At 40.4% G+C, this 20,481-nt stretch overlaps 1 protein-coding gene across 3 annotated transcripts in view; it reads right to left on the reverse strand.

Annotated features, from left to right (window-relative positions):
- The window catches only part of WARS2 (tryptophanyl tRNA synthetase 2, mitochondrial), a gene marked incomplete at both ends in the record, with an annotated part of 81,360 nt that overhangs the window by 34,665 nt on the left and 26,214 nt on the right, over nt 1-20,481 (reverse strand). Inside the window, one exon of one of the 3 annotated variants that reach the window (XM_080690998.1) lies at nt 542-628. The exons of 1 other annotated variant lie outside the window; for it this stretch is intronic. In XM_080690998.1, coding sequence (XP_080547124.1) covers nt 542-628 — 87 coding nt within the window. Of the gene's footprint in view, nt 1-370; nt 629-20,481 lie in introns of all 3 variants that reach the window. One more of the 3 variants, XM_080690997.1, reaches the window with a different exon arrangement.

Here is a 20,481-nt window from a genome sequence, read left to right on the forward strand (position 1 = left end):
ACCATCAGTCACCAAATTCTGTCCTTGATCACAAAGAGATTAGTCAACATGACAAAATCATTGGTTTGAATGCAACCCAGCACAGAAAAACAATTCCAGGGGTAAAAGTACTGATGAGATACAGCTTTTTTTGGTGGATAAATTTACGACTTATAGTAGAAGAAAACTTTCTTAAAATGCTATTAAAATAGAAGGATATTAATGACGTGAATACACACAAAAGATTAAACCAAAACAATCGTATTTGATGAAGTCACCTTTGAACAATTTTTAAGAAAAAATCATAAATAGGAACTGTATGAACCATTCAACATTTTCCTTAAATGATCTGAAAATAAAACTGTTGTTGGTTCCAATCTGAGAAGCTGACCTGGGACTGTTGGAAGAGGATGCTTTTCTCTGGGTTTATCCCACAGGCAAGGAGGGCCGCAGTCATGTCCAGGATGCTCTGCTGAAGGATGGCGGGGTCTTGAGGGACAGTGATGGAGTGAAGGTCAACGATGCTGTACAGCACTGTGCTGTACTCATCCTGTAGCCTCACCCAGTTCTCGATGGCTCCCAGGTAATTCCCCAGGTGGGGGATTCCTGTAGGCTGGATACCAGAAAACACTCGCTTTGTGCTATCTTTCTGAAACAAAGGAAAGCAAACATATATCCTTTTGAGGCAAGACGAACAAATACCATGTTCACATTATGGTAGCTATAATAGTCCTGTTTTTGCAAACTATAATCTGATAGAGGTCATCATTTTAATGTACTTATTTTGTGCCCATGTGGTGCACATCACTATGTTAGATGCTATTAGAGATTTAAAAAAAAATAAGACATTGAACTGGATGTGGTGGTGCATGCTTGTAATTCTAGTACTTGGGAGGCTGAGACAGGAGGATCGTACAGGTTCAAAGCCAGCGTCAGCTACTTAGTGAGGCTCTCAGCAACTTAGTGAGACTCTGTTTCCAAATAATATAAAATAGGTCTGGGGTGTAGCCAGGAGGTAGAAAGCCCATGAGATCCATCCCCAGTACCACACACACATTGAAAATGTTTTTTTGCACTGAGCTTAAAAACACAATGATACATAAGAAGAGATGTGCATCCCCAAGACAATGAGATCTCACTGGAGACAGAGGATAGATAGGTTTATGAAAAGATACGGAAAGGACAATGTAGCAACATGGTCATGATCGGTCAGGAGGAAGAATACTGGGATATAGGCAGCAATTCCCAAAGGAAAAGATGACTTGGTTCTGGCTTTGGGTGAGAAAGGCTTCAGACATGGGATCACATTTCAGTAGAGATGAAAGGAGCCTCCAAGGTTTTCCATGCGATTCTGCTTGTTCTGCAGTCGAGGGAATGAAGGCTATGGTGTGAGGGCAAAGTCTACTACTATTTACTTAAGTTCCTTCACAAAAATTGCTGATATTATAATGTAGTGTGTAGGATCTTGGCTTAGAAATTAGGAAACACATTTGTTATGTTATTTTTAATAAGATAGTAAACTTTTTTTCCGCTTCAGTTTCCTTTCAGTTCTCAAAAAAATCACATTTGGTTTTTCATTTCCTCAAAAGCAGTTTTTAAGCCTGATGTGGTCCTTGTAGGCTGAGACTGAAGGATGGCAGGTTTGAGGCTAGCTTTCACAACTTAAGAGACTCAGGAACTTAGCAAGATCTTGTTCAAAAAAAAAAAAAAATAATAATAATAAAGGGTTGGGGCTATAGCTTAGGGGTAGAATGTCCCTGGGTTTAATCCCCAGTACAAAAAAGCTTTTAATTTTGCATGATTCTCTAAATTATAGGAACATTTTTTGTCATGGTCATGTTTTCACTTAGGAATGTACATTCTCATGATGAAATTACAATAGGAAAATGAAAAGAAATACAAGGTAAAGAAGTACTATTTTTCCCTAAAATGATTTAACATTCTGTGGTGTAAACAAAATAAAACACAAAAGATGAATATGTATCAGTAAATGTACTGTGATGAAAAGGTTCTGGAAATATGAAATGCATCATTATAACTGAACTACCCTCACAACTAAATATTAATAATAGTAGCCATAATTTACTGGACAACTTCCAAGTTGACAGCATTTATGTTCGATGCCTTATATGTATCAGTGCATTTAATCCATATAATACACAATACGATCAGCATGTTATTATCTCCAAACTGCAGATGAGAAAACAGAGGCTCACAGATCTCAATGGCTCGGCTTTGGTCCAAGTATATTACAACATAGCTAACAATTCCTAACTATTTAACAACATATACCTTCTATCACCAGCTCCAGTTGCTCTATTCCTCCATCAACACTTGGTATTACCACTTTTTCCATTTTTCGCTAGTAGGTGGAAATGAAATACTTTTATGATTACTGGCTAATTTTAGTACTTTTGTGAGGAGCCTGTTCAAATAGTTTTGACTATATTTTGCAGATTGAATTTCTTATTCATTTAAAAATTTCTATCTAATCTAGATACAAAAATTTTGCCAATTACATGTGGAGAAAATATGTTATCTCTCCGTGCGCTGATTTGCTTTTCTGTTACCTTTTGATAAAGAGAGATTTTAAATTTTCTGGTCAGCCAGGTGTGGTGGCGCATGCTTGTAATCCCCGCGCTTGGGAGGCTGAGACAGGAGGATCGCACAGGTGCAAAGCCAGCCTCAGCTACTTAGTGAGGCTCTCAGCAACTTAGTGAGACCCTGTTTCCAAATAATATAGAAAATAGGTCTGGGAGTATAGCCCGGAGGTAGAAAGCCTTGGGCTTCCACCCCCCCAGTACCACCAAGAAAAAAAAAAAGAATAAATAAATTTTCTGGTCAAATATATAACTATTGAGTGCAGATTTTTTATGTCACAGAAGAAATCTTTCAATATCCTAAGGTCATGAAGATATGTTCATGTATATGTATATATGTATACATATGTAAAGCACGTGTGTATATGCATGTGTGTAGGTTTGTATTCATTTGGAAGTTTTTGTATATGCTGTGAAGTAGGCATCCAATTTCTTTCTTTTTCTCAAAGGGTGGGTCTTCCCATGTGATGGATATTTGATTTTTCCAACACCATTTATTGGAAGGACTGTTTCTTCTCATTACTGTAGAATGTCATAGCTTTTATAAAAGAATCTCTATATGAAGACTCTGCTAAAGGTTTAGTCTTTCAATTCTGGCCATGAGTCTATTTTTCTATATCTGTGCCCAATACTGCATTACTTTTTAAATAAATTAAGACCCAGTGGATCAAAAAAAAATTTTTTTTTCTTCAAGAGCATTACCTGACTGCGGCCCTTTACACTTCTCAATACATTTTAGAATCATCTTGTCAGTTCCTAAGATACGAAGCTTGTTGAAGTTTTTGAGTGGGATTATACTGAGTCTTAAAGATGGCTTTAGGTGAGAGCAACATCTCCAGCTTCCTCCAGGAAGCCATGTGGCATATTAAGGCTTTATCTTTACACCTAACGCCAGCTCCTGAGAGCTGACCTGCTTTAAACATGTGAGTGCCAAGGCTACTTAAATGTTTCCCCCCAAGAGTTCTAAATCCTACAAATAACACATACTTTCTTCTCTACTCTTACGTTACACCACAGTTACATGTTCCAGAACTGTACTCAATCCAAGCCCTTGGGAGGAGACCTAAAATATTTGTAGCTCTGAGGATATGAAAAATATCATTTAAGTAACTAAGAACAAATATATAAACCCAACCACACAAAATCACACACACACACACACACACACACACACACACACGGCCTTTGAATGACTAATTCCTCAAGTCACAATTTAGAAACAGTGTTTTAAAAGGGGAGGGGAAGAAGCATGGAATGAGTACATATTTGTGAAGCTGTTCCAGTACCTAGGGACCTTAACCAGCTCTGGGTTCCTGATATGGGAATAAGCAATGGAGTTTTCAATGCCGTAAAACATGATTAATGGGCTTTAGGGCTGATGGATGAAGAGAGAAAGCAAAGCAGAAAAACAAACTCTGAACATAATAAAATGGAAAGGAGAGGGGGAAAGCATCCAAAAATACTTGACCTAGGAAGAGGAGGGACTGTTATGGTAATGTAAAGAGTTAGGAAGACTAAGACTATGAAGCTAGAAAAAAAATACGAATATTTCCACATAAATTCCTCCATCGTCAAACTAAGAAATGATTCCCCAGGAGAAATTCAGAAAACAAATTCTTGAGAAAATTACAAGAGAAAAAGATTAGAAGAGAGACCGTGGGAAAAAGAACTCGTGACCAGTGGGAGTGGGCTGGACGTGATCTGTTCACCACCTTCCCCGTCCTCTCGTTTCTGCGGCCAGTGCGGAGTGTTATCAAGAAATAAGAACAACGAGAAAGGTTCTGTTCAATTTTCAGGGAGCTGTTAAAAAAATACAGCTCTTCTAGGGGGAGTTTATGTTCCTGTCTGCTCCCCTGCAAGGGCCAGCGGGGCGGCTGCGCTGCAAGGCAGGGGAGACACGCCTGGTACCATGAGATCACGGGGTTGGAATGTGGCCTTTGGGTGGCAGGAGGATGGGGGTCTTGTGTTCAAAAGCACTGGAATTGGAGCGAAGTTCAATGTAAGGGGCATGGGCTCCCAGTGGATAGGCAACAAACCACAAAGAACAGTCGCAGGATGAGCCCCCAGGTGTTTCCAAACCAGCCGGGAAGGCTGCAGCAGCTTGGCTCCAGGAGCATCTTACAAAACAGGTCTTCATTTTGATTTCAGGCATATTTCCTTAACAAATGACGCTTCCAACCAATGCATGTACTGGTTCACTTTAGGACCACCACAAGTGGACAGCTTCAACTCTAGGACTTGATATAATCAGGAATGGAGGAGTCTGGATGTTTAAATCAAAGGCAGAACAGATTTATTAGTTTCACAAACACAGCTGAAACTACTCCTGTGTAAGGTACTGTGCATAAAGAAAATGCATAATTTTCTTAATATTTATTTATTTATTTATTTATTTATTTATTTATTTTTGGTGGTACTGGGGTTCCTGGAAGCCCTTCTACCTCCGGGCTACACTCCCAGACCTATTTTTTATATTTTTATTTGGAAACAGGGTCTCTTAAGCCAGCACAGCTGGCTTCGAACCGGTGCAATCCTCCTGTCTCTGCCTCTCAAGAGCGGGGATTACAAGCGTGCTCCACCACGCCCAGCCATAATTTTCTTAATTTTAATGACTGTACACAAAAGCAACTCAAAATCCTCAACTTGTTGATTATGTCAAAAGATAACATTGGTCACTCACTCAAGAGAGCTTCTGGCCAGGCATGATAGCTCACGCTTGTAATCCCAGCATTCGGGAGGCGGAGACTGGAGGATCACGGTTCCAGGACAGCCTCAGCTACTTAGTGAGGCCCTTCACAACTCAGTGAGATCCTGTTTCAAAAATAAAGAGACTATAAAATTAGGGCTGGAGGTGTAGCTCGAAGGTACAATGCCCCTGGTTTCCATCCCCAGTACTAAAAAACAAAAAAACAAACAACAACAACAACAACAAAAAAAAAAGAGAGAGAGAGAGAGAGAGAGAGCTTCTGTCTTTAATCCCAAGTGGATAGAATACATCAAACATAGGCTGCCTAGTAGCTGTGAAATATTTTCAACTTTGGTGTAGTCATGGGAAGCAATGATTTTAATCAAAGGCTTCAAGATTTCTTATAAAGTTCTGCCGTGCCGGGAGTGGTGGCACATGCCTGTAATCTCAGTACTTGAGAGGCTGAGATAGGAGGATCACAGGTTCTAGGCCAGCCTCAGCAACTTAATGAGTTCGTGTTTCAAAGTTGGAGGTGTAGTGCAGAGTTAGAATGCCTATGGGCTCAAACACTACTACTAATTTTTTAAAATTAAAAAAAAAAGTGTCTGCTGTATCCAGCTGTACCATCAATTGTTCAAAAATCACATTTGTTTTTTGTTTTATTTTTTATTTACTTTTTTGGTACTGGGGTTCTACTTCTGGGGTACACCCCCAAACCTCCAAACCATTTTTTACTTTGTTGTAACAGGTTTTACTAAATTGCCAAGGCTAGTCTTAAACCTATGCTTCTCCTGTCTCAGCTTCCCAAGTACTGGGATCATAGTTGTGGGCATTTGTTTTAGCTATGGTCAAGGGAAACATCTGGCTGATCAAGCACCATGTCTTTCTTTCTTTTTTTTTTAAGACAAGGGTCTTGCTGGGCATGGTGGCGCACACTTGTAAACCCAGCATTTGGAAGGCTGAGACAGGTGGATTGCGGTTTGAGGACAGCATCAGTTACTACTTAGAGAAGCCCTTTGCAACTCAGTGAGATGCTGTTTCAAAATAAAGACTAAAAAATAGGGCTGGGGGCATAGCTTGGAGGTAGAATACCCCTGGGTTCCATCCCTAGTACTGAAAAAAAAAAAAAAAAAACAAGAAGTTCTTGGGGATGGTCTTGAACCTGTGGGCTGGAGCAATCCTCCTACCTCAGCCTCCCAAGTAGCTGAGACCATGGGTGTGCAACACCCCACCTGTGCAACACCCCTCCTGGCAGCTACCATGTTTACTGGTAGCAAGAATGGCATTTCATCATGGCAATAACATAACCAGCTAATTGGGATAGATATCTTTTCCTGTAAGTCAATTTATTTTAATTGGGTCTAGATTAAGAATACTATTTAATCCTCTTGCACCTTAGTGCTCTGCTAATGTTTCTCAAGTTTGTCATTGCATGGCCTATTTCAATTCTAGGCTCCTCAAATATGTCTTCAATGTTTTCTCCCAAATATCTCTATTGCCTATTAAGAATTTAATCGTTGAAATAGAGGCGACCTGGTGAAGAAAAAGCACTTTAGCCCTGGGTGGACCTGGAGGCAGGCACTCCTTGGAAGAGTTTGGCCATGCTCAGCATCATTTAGCCAGTCAGCTCTGTCCTCCTGAAGGTAAGGAGAGCCCTGGACTGTTGAGAAACGCTCATACAGCACTGAGAAAAAAAGGTTCATTTCTTCTTAGAAATGAAAATGAATGCTCGGACCCAAGCATCTGTATTGGGAATAGAAAGTCATTACAAGAGAAGGCCGGTCTTACATTACTTGCAAATGAGAAACAATATGCAGGCCAGCAGTCAAAACTCAAGAAAAAAGTTATTTGTAAAAAGGAAGAAAAAGCTAGACGAAGTGGCACCTGTCTGTAATCCCACTACTTGAGAGGATGAGACAAGAGGATCACGGGTTCAAGACCAGCCTCAGCAACTTAGTGAAATTCTCAACAACTTAAAAACATCCTGTTTCAAAGGCTGGGGGGTGTAGCTTGGAGGCAGAATGCCTCTGGGTCAATCCCCATATCACACACGAAATCAAAAGCAAAATAAGAAAAAGAAAAGGAAGAAAAGGGAGTGACTAATCCATTAGACTCTGAGTTTATTAAAGACATCTATGATAGTTACTTAATATACTGCAGTCTGGTGAAAGAGTTTAAAAGCAATACATTTAATTTTAAAGGTAATTTTATTGGTACATTGTAATTATACATAACTAGGTGCAAAATGATACAAACATACATGTTACACAGCACTTGGTGTGTTCCCTCCACATCCTACCTCTTCCCCACACATATTAGTGAGACTGTTGGTGACACCTTCACACATGGACATAGCATTATTTAAACTACTTTCTTCATCAGTCCTTCTTTTAAAGAGGTTGTCTACAGGCTTATTTAAGCCATTTCCACATTTTGAGAGTTAGGCATCTATTTTCCCCACATGTCCTTTGCTAGCCTTTGATTATGTGATAAAATACGTCTGCAGGTGTGTTTTCTTATGCCCTGGCTCCTTCATGTACCTCGCCTCGTTTGAGGGAGGCAGGGATCAATGGCATCACTCTTCTCAGGGAAGGACACTGCAAGGCTAAATATCTCTCACAAGGTCACAGGCAGGTGGTTAGACCTGCGCCCTCACACAGACTCCAAGTTCTGCGGTCCTTCCGCCACACTGGGCTGCTTCCAAGGAGAACTTCTGGACTTCAAGACTGGCCTGGCCTTTGGGTACCCCACATCAACCCATCCCCCAACAGGCTCTTCGGAAGGAAAAGGTGTGCTGCAGAGATGCAAATCACACAGCCAAGAGCACACTGCCAGTGGCACGGCTGGGATGAGGATGCAGAGCATGGCCCTCTACCCGCCAGAGCACACTGTGCTTCTTCCCAGGAACAATGATTACTGAATGTGTCTCCTCCAAATTCATGCTGAAACGAAATCCCATTGCAGTGACGCTAATGCCGGAGCCAGCCGGCAAGAGTATGGGTTCTGAAGAGAGGCGTGAGGAGGAAGAATTTTTAATTCTAACGTGGGGGAGCCTCCAGCCTATTATCTCTATTGGCCGACCCCTGTTCTTGGGTCAATATTTCCTACTGGTTGACGACTATGCCTGGGTCAGTATTCTCTATTGCGCCGATGCTCCTGGCCGACGCCTACTTCTGGGTCAATCTCATCTTTATTGCGCCAACGCCAACTTGGTTTTTCCAGAGGTATTTATACACAGCCACAGGTCAATCAACATTCTCATGCCATCACCACCGGAATACAATACAGACCAATCCAAAGCACATACATTACAGGTAGATTAATCAATAACCTCGTGCCATCACCACCTGATCTTCTCCCCAAACCTTGTTGACTCTAGGCGAAGGACAGTCAGCTGAGTCAGAGAGACTCTAATCTAGGGGAAAGCCTTAATGGCTCCCCACACACTAAGAAGTTCGGCCGTTGGTGAAGTGACTAGAATTAATGCCCTTATAAAAAAGGCTTCCGAGACAGTTCGCTCTCTCTTGCCCTCTGTCCCTATGCCTGAGGACACAGTGTCCCTCCCCTCTGGAGGCTGAAGCAAAAGGGACCATCCTGGAAGCAGAGAGCAGCCCTCACCTGACACCAGTGCAGGTGCCTTCACCACGACTTCTAGCTTCCAGAACTCTAAGAAAACTCATTTTTTTATTACCTAGTCTATGTCGTTTTGTAATAGCAGCAAGCTTGTACATTTGTAATGTACAAACATCTTGGGCTCTCAGCCTCCAGAAATGTAAGAAAATTCATTGTTTCTTATTACCCAGGCTATGGCATTTTGTTATAGCTGCAAGTTTGTACACTTATAATGTTTTTTTCTTCTACTATTTTTTGGGGGCATAAACATCTCTTTGGGCTGTTTTCTTCAGGGCTTTCCCTTTGTACCATCTCAGCTAGCCTCTGTCCATCTGACAGAAATGATAAAATACAAAGTCCTAGGAGTTTGGCTCCCAGGAAATATTATATCCTCCTCTCAAGGCAGCTAAGCTATATTTAAATGCAAAGGTTAACTGGGTACCGCGGCACATGCCTGTGATGCCAGTAAGTGGGAGACTGAGGCAGGACGATCTCACGTTGGAGGCCAGTCTCAGCAACTGAGGAAGACCCTGTTTCAAAATAAAAAATAAAAAGGACTGGGGGTGTAGCTTAGAAGGCCCCTGGGTTTAATCCTCGGTGTGTGTGTGTGTGTGTGTGTGTGTGTGTGTGTGTGTGTGTACATAGTCTGGGATAAAAGCCTAAGGACCACATAGACTGATTTAGCTTCACTCTTTTCACTTCTTCATCTGGTATTAGGCTTGAATGTCAGAGATAAATAATGCCCTTCAATCACACTACAAGGGGGCACTCAGCTGATTCCTCAGTCCTCTCTGCATTCATACAGGTCTACCACCCTATGACACCCTATGATAGCTGCCCCTTTTTCTGCCTGGAGAACTCTCCTTGGTCTTCAACACCTAGGAGTCTAAACAATTCTCAACCTCTAGAGCACACCGCTTCTCCTTACCAAACAGGAGCGAGTGCGCGCATGAACACACACACACACACACAGACACACACACACCAGCTCCCCGTTCCTCAGAACAGATGCTTCCTTCATGGGGTTTTCATACTGCACATATCACATCTGTAACCTGGTAAACATTTTCTTATTTGCTTAATAAATATTTTCCCACCTAGAATATGAGTTCCTCTAGGGCAGGGGCTGTCTTTTTCATCTTTATATCCCTAGTAAATTGCACAGTGCCAGGCACATTGTGGGCAAATAATAAACATGTACTAAATGGATGACAAATTTTCTCCCCCACTTTGGCTCCAAATGTAAAGGGCAAGAGAACTATAAACAAAACGAACCAAATGGTCCAGTTATACGCAGATGCCAAACAAGTTTTGTTTTGAGAGTCCGTTTAAAAATTGGCTTTATGAAACTCAGAAGCTCAGTTCTTTAAATGGTGGCTCAGCTCTGGCGAGGCAGCACACCAGAGCCTCTTTGAGCACACGGTACTCCTGAAGAATGATTGTCACTGCATGATTTTGGCTATACCTAAACATTCATAAGAATGCTTCTATGGCCCAGGCATGGTGGTGCACGCTTGTAATCCCTGCGCTTGGGAGACGGAGACAGGAGGATCGCGCAGGTTCCAAGCCAGCCTTGCTGGCTTAAGAGACTCTGTTTCCAAATAAAAAAGTATAAAAATAGGTCTGGGAGTGTAGCCTGGAGGTAGAAGGGTTTCCAGGAACCCCAGTACCACCAAAAAAAAAAAAAAAAAAAAAAAGTTTCTATGGGAAAATGAAATCCAAGTGCCACATTGGGACATCGGAACCTACCCATTGCTGGCTCCAATTTGGGAGTAGAAGGGAGAGCAATTTTGTACGAAGAAGAGGTGCTTTTGCATAGAGAGCACATTGTTTTTAATTAGATGATTACTTGAAGGTCAGGCAATCCTCAATCCTTTCTAACAAGGATATTTTGAGTTTGGGTTGCCCAGGAGGTTGATCTGGCCACCACTGGAGGAAATGAGCAGACAAAAAAGGTCGAAGGAAGGGATCAGAGCAGAGGTTCTCAAAGCACATCCCTGTGCTGCCAAAAACTCACGTCAAGTGCATGCAAATGAGGTGCAGATGAAACAAGAAGACACCTTCTAAGCTAACAGTTCTCAACCTTGTCTGCACACAAAACACCTGGGAGCTTTATAAAATATCGATGCCGGGATCCCACCCCCTAGAGATGCTGATTTAATCAGTCTGGGGTTTGGCATGAGCACTGGGAGTTTTACGAGCTCCCCAGGTGATTCTAATGTGCAGCCAAGATGGAGAAACCATGTTCTAAGGTAATTACTACAAAATGAGTCTCTGAAGCTGCCAATCTGCTAGGAAATGTGAAAACATGAGTGTGTGCACACACAAACTCAGAAATAAAAAGACTGAAATATGAGCAGTAAGTTCACTTATTCACAATTTGTATTTCAAAGTAATAAAATCTCTGAGGCAATCATTTACTAATGTATGGGCAGAGCCCCTTTGGGCTCCAGAAGTTCAGATGTCAATTCAGCAGCCATGAAGGCCAGCAGAGGAAAGGTGTGGTTCTAGGGCCGAGACAGTGGAAGGAGCCCCCTTCATTAGTAAGCATGCCGCCTTACATGGTTAGGCTGACCTGGCAACATCCGCTTCCAACTCTTGTAGCTCAGGGCTTCAGAAAGCATATTTAGCCTGGACTCTAAAAAAATTTAGTCCAACTAAGATGTTTTTAACAACGGGTTATCCATATGTAGAAGACTTGAACTAGATCCCTTTCTCTCACCATGCATAAAAGTCAACTCAACATGGACCAAAGACCTAGAAATTAGATCAGAAACTTTACAATTACTAGAAGAAAAGATAGGACCAAATTTCTAACATATAGGTACTGTTAGAGATTTCCTCACTAAGACCCCTAAAGCACAAGAAATAAAATTGAGAATCAATAATGTGATGGTATCCAATTAAAAAGCTTCTGCAAGACAAGAATCTGAAGGAGGAGCCTACAGAATGGACGAAAATCTTTGCCAGCTACTCTTCTGATAGAAGACTAATATCCAGAATATATAAACAACTCAAGAAACTTAATGCTTAAAAAAACAACAAGCTGAGCATGGTGGTGCACACTTATAATCCCAGTACTTGGGAGGCTGAGTCAGGAGGATTGATTGGAGATACATGGCCAGCCTCAGCAACTTAGTGAGGCCTTCCTCAACTTAGTGAGACTTTGTTCAAACAAACAAACAAACAAAGAATAAAAAATAGGGCTGGGGTGTGGCTCAGAGGTAGAATGCCTCTGGGTTCAATCCCCAGTACTGCAAAAAAAAAAAAAAAAGTCCAATTAGAAAATAGGCAATTGAAGTGACTAGAAGTTTCTCAAAAGGAGAAACACAAATGGCCAGCACATATATAAAAATATTCAATATAATTAACAGTCAGGGAAATGCAAATCAAAACTATCCTGAGTTTCAATCTAACTCAGGTTAGAATGGCAATCATCAAGAATACAAACAATAGTTAATGCTGGTGAGGATGTGGGGAAATAGGAACTCTTAGATACTGCTGATAGGATCATAAATTAGCACATCTACTATGGAGATCAGTATGGAGGTTCCTCAAAAGACTAGGTCACCGTATGACCCAGTTACAACACTCCTTGGTATAGTTCCAAAAGAATTAAGTCGGAACACTATAGTGATAATGCATATCTATGTTTATAGCAGCATATTTCACAATAGGCAAATTATGAAACCTAAGTCTGTCAACAGACAAGTGAATAAAAAAAAATGTGGTATAGACACACAATGGAATTTTACTCAGCCATAAAGAAGAACAAAATTTGTAGGAAAAGGAATGGAACTTAACAACATTAAGCTAAGTGAGATAAGCCAGTCTCAGAAAGTCAAGGGTCATATGTTTTCTCTCATATGTAGAAGCTAGAGAGGAAATAGAAAGCAAAGGGGACTTTAGTTAAAAGAGGAGGGAGATGAGGAGAACAGTGGAAGGGGATTAGAAGAGGGATGTGGCTAGGGGAAAATGGAGAATTTAAGGAAGAAAACAGTACAAATAATACTATGTCCACATATGAAGTTATCACCGCCAATCTCACTAACTTATTGGACAAGGAGGAGGAGGAGGAGAAGATTGAGATGGGACCTGGAGGGACACATATCAAGTGATATATGCATATATAAACGTATCACTTTGAATCTCTCCATGTTGTAGAATTACAATGTACCAACTATATTATAAAAAAGAAAAAAATTAACAATACAACTGTAATGCACAGAAGACAAAATCTTCCTGCTTGGAGTTCTTTTCGGCCCATTTTCCTTTCTGACAAACACTATGGTTCCTTCTGAGAGTTCTCCCCTCTTACCAAGAGTCTAAATTCAAGACTCAAGCAGCGATAGAGGGGGGTCTTATGATTAGCTCAGCTGGTTGACTTAAACTTGGACTAACAACAGGTGATCTTAGGTGGAGTTGGGATGCCAAAAATATTTACACACGTCTAAAATAATTTCACGCTATTTCAAATATTCTGAACCTTTGGGAGAGAGACAAAGGAATCCAGAGTATAGAGAAAAACATGTCCAAAATTATTTTCCTGGCATAAAGATAGTTCACAAAAGAGGAATGTTTGTCCATCCCAATCTGTACTAGGTGAAACAGGTCCCACTTTCCAGCTGGTCAGGGCCCTTATCATGCCACGCTGAGGCCCACAGAATCCTTAGGATGGTTCAAAATCATGTTTACACCAGTTCAGACCTTCCCGGGAGCTCAGATTGTTAACTCTAAAGTAAGTCAGAAAAATGACAAAGACAAGCAGTAACATATGATCACAACTAGTTTTGTTATTATCCACGATTAAGGAGAAGGAACTAGTGCCAGACTGCCTAGATTCAAGTTCCTTATTACTTCATCTTCAGCATCTACAACATGAGGATAATAACAGTGCTGACCTCACAGGATGCTGAGGAGGATTGTGAGCAATTTATTAATTAAGCGTGCTCAACACCCAACACAGTTATTGCTTCAGTAGTTATCTAACCATTTATGGAGGTCAAAGTCATGTATGCTTTATTGTGTCCCAACCACTCAACATATGAAAATCTGACCTACAGAAATACAAGAATGTGGCCGGGCGTGGTGGCGAACGCTTGTAATCCCCATGCTTGGGAGGCAGAGACAGGAGGATCATGCAGGTTCGAAGTCAGCCTTGCTGGCTTAAGAGACCCTGTTTCCAAATAAAAGTATATATATATATATATATATATATATATATATATATATATATATATAATGGGTCTGGGAGTGTAGCCCGGAGGTAGAAGGGTTTCCAGGAATCCCAGTACCACCAAAAAAAAAAAAAAAAAAAAAAAAAGAAATACAAAAATGTAAGGATATCTGGTGTTTCCTACATGGTTATTTAATTAAGAAGATAACTAATATCCATCAGAGGGGGAGAAATAAATATAGTTTTATTTCTATATAAGGAATGGACCATATAAGAAGAACATAGATAGCATTAAGTTTTATTGGTGGGGAGCTGACTTTGGGGGTCAGAACTCAGAAGTCCAATACTAGCTCTGCTGTGCACTTGAGCCAATCATAGAAGTGGGAAGAAAAACAGTAACTCCCCCCGAGGCCAAGGATATTGCTTAGCCCATAGTGGGTCTATGTAACATTGGTTAAATAGACAAATGCTGAAACAAAAAAGAAAGACACACACACCTAACTTCATAGTGGTTACTGAGGAGATGGGAGTAATTACTTATTTTCTGACATTTTGGCACAGTGTAGCTTTTTATTTATTTATTCATTTATTCATTTTTTTATTTTTTATTTTTTAGTGTAGCCTTCTAAAAGCATGAACACTTTCTGTCAATCTTCAAAATCGCACTGGATTTTCTGCATAAAGCTTGATTAAAACTAAATAGCATGTAACTTTAAGAGTATCACCCTAACAGGAATGACAATAATTAGTCTTCTCATTTTACACAATGGGAAATAAAGACATAAAGTTAAGTGATTTATAAAGCTCACTCATATGGAGTTATTTGTAAACTGGAACTAGAATGCAAGAATACGGTATTATACGTTTCAGGGATCAGAGAGTGCTAGGTTCACATTCCTAAGACTTCTAGTATTTTTCAAATTATTTAACCTCTCTGAACTTCAGTTTTGATTTGGGTACTGAGGCTAATGGTGACAGCTATCATTTGTTGAGTGCCTGCTATGCAGGAAGTCCTATTGCAAGACCTGTGAATGCATTCTCATTTAATCCTTGCAAAGACTGTGAGGTGGGCAGTACTATCATCTGTTACACAAGTAAGGAAACTGAGGCACAAAGGGGTTAAGAGACAGTGACGAATATAAACGGGGGAGACAGGACGTAGCCCAGTTAAATCAACTTCGGTCATATGTAATTTAGAGTAAGGCCATGAAAAGATATCGAGGCACTCAGGAAATCATTTGTGTTTGTCCCTTTGATCCACTAAGGAATGCTACCTTTTAGAATGTATGACCTAAATCAACTTTAGTTTTATGTTATAATAAACTTCGGGAATGTGTGATTCTCTCTCGTATACTAAAGATGACTGCTTGATGTACTAGTTTTCATTAAGAAGTTGTAGCCTGCACCAGGGCAGGTGACAGGGACAGTGGTTCTTATTCATCTGGGCAGCAGTCTCGGTGCTAATTCTAAACACAGGTGGTAAGAGAGACCGCCAACAGGAAGGGGGAAGGAATCTCCGCTGACAAGAGCGATTGGAAGATTGATGGTTTCCCTCTCTCCTGTTCCCCAGTGCGCCAGCCTGGGGGCAGAGACGTAGGAGCCGCTGTGCTGGGGACAGTAAAGTACACAGCACAGTGTCTGCCTTGCTGCAACACTGATTAATGAGACCAAAATGACACAGAAAACAGGCAGTGCTTTGGAGGGAGAATTCACAGGCACGTCTTTCTTGAATGATTTCAACAAAAGCAGTTCCCATAAACCGCCAGGTTTGAAGTGGAATACCCCATGGTTAAAGCAATGTAGGGATACATTTGGTGAAAAATGAAGAGGCAGAGATGGGACTGTGCGTGGTGGGCGATGCAGTAAATTCACTTATGACCCCCTGCCTACAAATTGATAACAAATTCCTCTCCTCTGACTAGCTGAAAAATCCCACAAAGTTTCAAATAAGGTTGTTATTTATCTACCTAACTTAATTTAAAAAGGACATGGCAATATTTTATCACAAATATTTTCAGCTTGTTTAAAGCACTCTTCCTTTTCAGAATTATAAGATGGTACTACTAATTTTTCATGTCTTACTGCAGCTGCATAATGATATATTAAAATAGCATCTTTATGCAGAAACAATGAATGGAAGAAAGATCTATATCACAACTGACATTTGCCTAGGTAAGATTAAATTCACAGTATTTCTATTCTCGGTGTAGTGGTTGAACTGTGCCAGCCCACCCCCTACAAAATTCACATTCACCAGGAACTTCAGAATGTGATCGACTTTGGAAAGAGGATCTTTGCAGATATTCTCTAGAGCTAAAATGAGATCTTTCTGGACTAGAGTAGGCCTGAATTCAATAACCTTGTTTTATAAGAGAAAAACAAAGGAATACAGAGAGACGAGGGCCCATGTGATGGCAGAGGCAGACTGGAGCCAAGTCAGGGGATGCCAAGGCCCCAGACACCAGAAGCTAGAGAAGAAAGAAAGGAGTCTTCCCCTAGGATTCAGAGGAAGCATGCTGCTGCTGCTCTGACCTCAGACTCCTAGCTTTCAGAACTGTGAGAGAATAGTACTGCTACTGTATTGAGCATCTAGTCTTAGGTACTTGGTTATGCGGCCTTAAGAGACTAGGTCGTTTGGCTAATGTGGTAGATTGAAAAGTGTGTCTCCAGGATCTGTAATGTGGCTACCATTCCTGCTGGAGAGCTATTGCCCAGGCTACCGAGCTCCTCTTCCATAACTGCATGAGCCATAGTGGGACAATGCAGAAAAGAATAAACATATTTGGCGATTGCAATTGGCCAAACCACAGCTGCACACAGGAAGCATCACTGACTAGACCACAGCAAATAAACAAAACAACCCAGATCAACTACGGGAGTGTAATCATAGATGAAGTTGTTATTTTGTTCTGGCATCAATTCAAAATTCTATGGTCATATTTGCATTGATTCCCTAAAATTATTGCACATGGTTGGCCCTGCTCCACTTATTTCTTCCATTTAAACAGTAACTCTGAAGTCTCCACTATGTTGTAATCACTTAGAAAAATGTAAATATAAACTTAGTAAATACTATTTCTTTTGGTGTAAAGTATCAACTGTATACCATTTTTCTGATGAAGTAGTGTGTCATGTGCTTTTTGAACTGTCATGCTCTACTATTGTTTTCTTCTGAAAGGGACTTTTTCCTTTGAAATTTTAATAGATATTTTTGCATAATCACCCCATCTGAATAGCTTTAAGATACAGCTTTTCTTAAAAAACAATGAGCTATTTCTCTTACTTTTGAAAACCATGTACACATGTCTATAGTTTTTCTTTGAAGTCCTTTAGAATTCTTAAAACACTGGGTACATAATTAATAAACCAGGGGGAGGGGACGAGAACGATTCAAATTTGCAAAACAGCGTAGTCAGATCATTAATTCGCCATCCTTCTTTATGTTTGAAAGAGTTTGTTGATTAATCTCTGGAAGCCCTCAATGACAGCCCGTAATGTGAGAGAACAAATAGTCCAATATATTTTTGACATGCCACATTGCTTCCTGTATGTCATATCTTCAGGCCTCTTGTAAATGTTTTTTTAAAAACTGGCACTTTATACACAGATGCAGAGAGGATGTTTGCAAAGAAGTGTCAGTATTGGAGGCATTTCAGAGTTTCCAGTTCCTGAAACTCTCTAATAAACCTTAGAAGTCTGCACGTGTGAGCACTCAGCTTTTCCTCCAAACCGTGCACCCATTCAGTTTTCTACTCATGCTGGCTGGCACCATCCTGATTGCGATTTATACTCCATGTGTGTGTTTGTGTCTGTGTATAAAATAACTGCATTTCTTGTTCAGTTGTCTTTTTGAGCCTTATATAATTAAAGAACATTTTTTTAATTAAGAAAGCCTTTCCTTCCCGGTGTTTGTAAACCGATGACAATTTTTCATTTTATTGTTAACTTGCTTTGTCATGAATTGGTGAGTACACTGAAGAAACATTTATCTCATTTGTAAAATGCTGAAGCAACAGGGTTTTGTTTCTCTAATTCCAATTATCTCATTTGGTATTTGTGCAACCTTGTAGTAACCAACTGTGAAAGTATAAATCACAATAATTATTCTTTTATATTTTATTTTGCTTTTCTAACAGCTCCAGAAAGCTGCCTTCATTTACAATGGCATATTGATCATGTCCCTTTCAAAGTAAACACTTTTGTACTGACATACTTTCCACTTTGCTTTTATTTTTATATACCTTATTTAAATATATTTTGTTTATATATATTCTATTTTTGTATCTATGCTTTGAATAAATAAATGATAATTTTTCAGCAATAGCTTCACCACACAATCTGCACACATTCAAACTGCATAAATTTTAACTGAAATTTACTTACAAGTTTTTAGGACTTCTCTCCTTCACAACTAGGAAAAAAAATTAATGTACATAAATTTCTGCAGCCAAATCTTAATAGGTGAAAGTAATTCACATAAAAAGCACAATATTTCCTGCATTCTAAATAATTCCAAACACATGTTTTAAAGCATATCTGGAAGGTGCATTACTTTCCATCAAGTTAGATGGCAAATTACTGTGCGCATAATTATTAATGCTCGCACCACAAGCAACACCACAGCTTGCTTCAATTGGTCAATTCTTAGACGCATTTTTTTTTTTGAAAAATAACAAACCTTTATTTTGATATCACAATGACATAATCACAGTTATAATAAAGCCATAGGAAACACTCATATCTGGACCACTAAACCATGAAGAGGAGTGAGAATGTGAGGACCAGCGGGACGGACAGGACGGGATGGTCTGCAGACACCGGCGGAACCCCGGCTCCAACGACGCTGCTGCGGAAACGTCACCAACTCAGTTGCCCAGAAGTGATATTGTTTATTTTTCTGTCTTGAGAAACTCATGATTTTTTAAACAACATCGTAGCAGAAAAAAATAGCCCAATGACATATCGGATGATTTATGTTAACAATGAATTTTTCAAGTTCTTTCGTGTTTCTAACAATTTTAGCTGCATTGCTGACCTCCTACGCCACCAGCACTGCTGAATTAATAAGGCTCATGTCTATTTTTCCAGCCCTTTCCTCCCGCCCTCCATGCTGCAAATCAGATACTTCTCCTGGTTCTCTGAAAAAGCCTGGTCTTTTTAAACTCTCAGCTGTGCCCTCTGCCTGGCATACCCTTCCCCATCTACAGATTTCAGTTTACCTTTTGGGTCACGTTTGTGCCATCTTCTCCCAACCTCCAAGGCAAGCAGGGATGTTCACTCCCCTCAGCCCCTACAGCACTCTGTTCTCAGGCTATGGCAGTGCGGGGTTGCACTATTAGTAACTTGTCCTACGTGCCTGAAATCCTCCAGAGCAAGAGCCTCGTTTTCATCCCTAACACTAACAGAATATGAGCTCAGTGTATGTACTTGAATGAAGCAGAAATGAACTCTGCTGGGCTTACAGAATGCAGGCGCACTTTAACCAAGATAAGTAAGGGGGAGGGTTCAGATAATTCCTCCCCAGGCTGCTTGTATGTACAAATCCCAGCCAACTTTTAGTGAACTATAACTACAACTATCAGAACACTTTCCAAATTCCTAATGTATTGTAATCTTAATTGAATCTACAATAACATCCTCTTAGAATATTATGTGCTTAACAACTACTTTTTATAAGCTCTTATAAAGTTGCTCAGCTCTCCTCACAGTGCAAGCAATCCCACCCTGACATTCAGAGGGGATTGTATGTGATAATTTACTGACACTTTATTCAATCGTGGTGCCGTTAAAGAGGCATTCGCAAGCAGACAGAGAGCTCAGGGTATAAATCTGATTTTCTTTTGACTAGCTCTACCCTTAGGTAAAGTGTGTGTCAGCTATAATATAGTGCCACAGTCTCTCGTCTGGAAGACCAGCGCCGTGTGCACCCCGCCAGCACCCAGGGAGGCTCCCAATCTGGCCAGGGCAGAACACTGCAGGATCAGGATGTTTTGAGTTTGGTTAAGGAATGGGATTTATGAGAAAACCGAGTAGAAATGTGTTTACGTTTTTCTAAATTCGAATCTTTAAAAAGAACAAATTAAGAATCTTGAAATCAGTATCAGATGTGGTGTGATGACTTCAGTGAAACAAATAATATCTGAAAACAAAATATTTTGAAATCTAGTTCCTTCTTTGCTCATCTGCTGCTGCTGTGGTTCAAGGGGTCAGGATTTCCACTGTGACGAATCCTAACAACCAAAAGCAACAGAGGACAATGCTTTAGCCCACCAGTGTCCCCCTAGCAGTAAAGTGTTCTGATAGCTGGAGGCCTTACTTACTCCAAAGCAGGAGAAAGGCCTGGTTTAGCACCAAAACCATTTCATTCCAACTCTCCTTTCTTAGCAAACAACCAAGCGAGAATATTAGTTCACTGATTTAAAATCAAA

Source organism: Muscardinus avellanarius (assembly GCF_963383645.1).
Source record: "Muscardinus avellanarius genome assembly, chromosome: 3".
Classification (NCBI taxonomy): Eukaryota; Metazoa; Chordata; class Mammalia; order Rodentia; family Gliridae; genus Muscardinus; species Muscardinus avellanarius.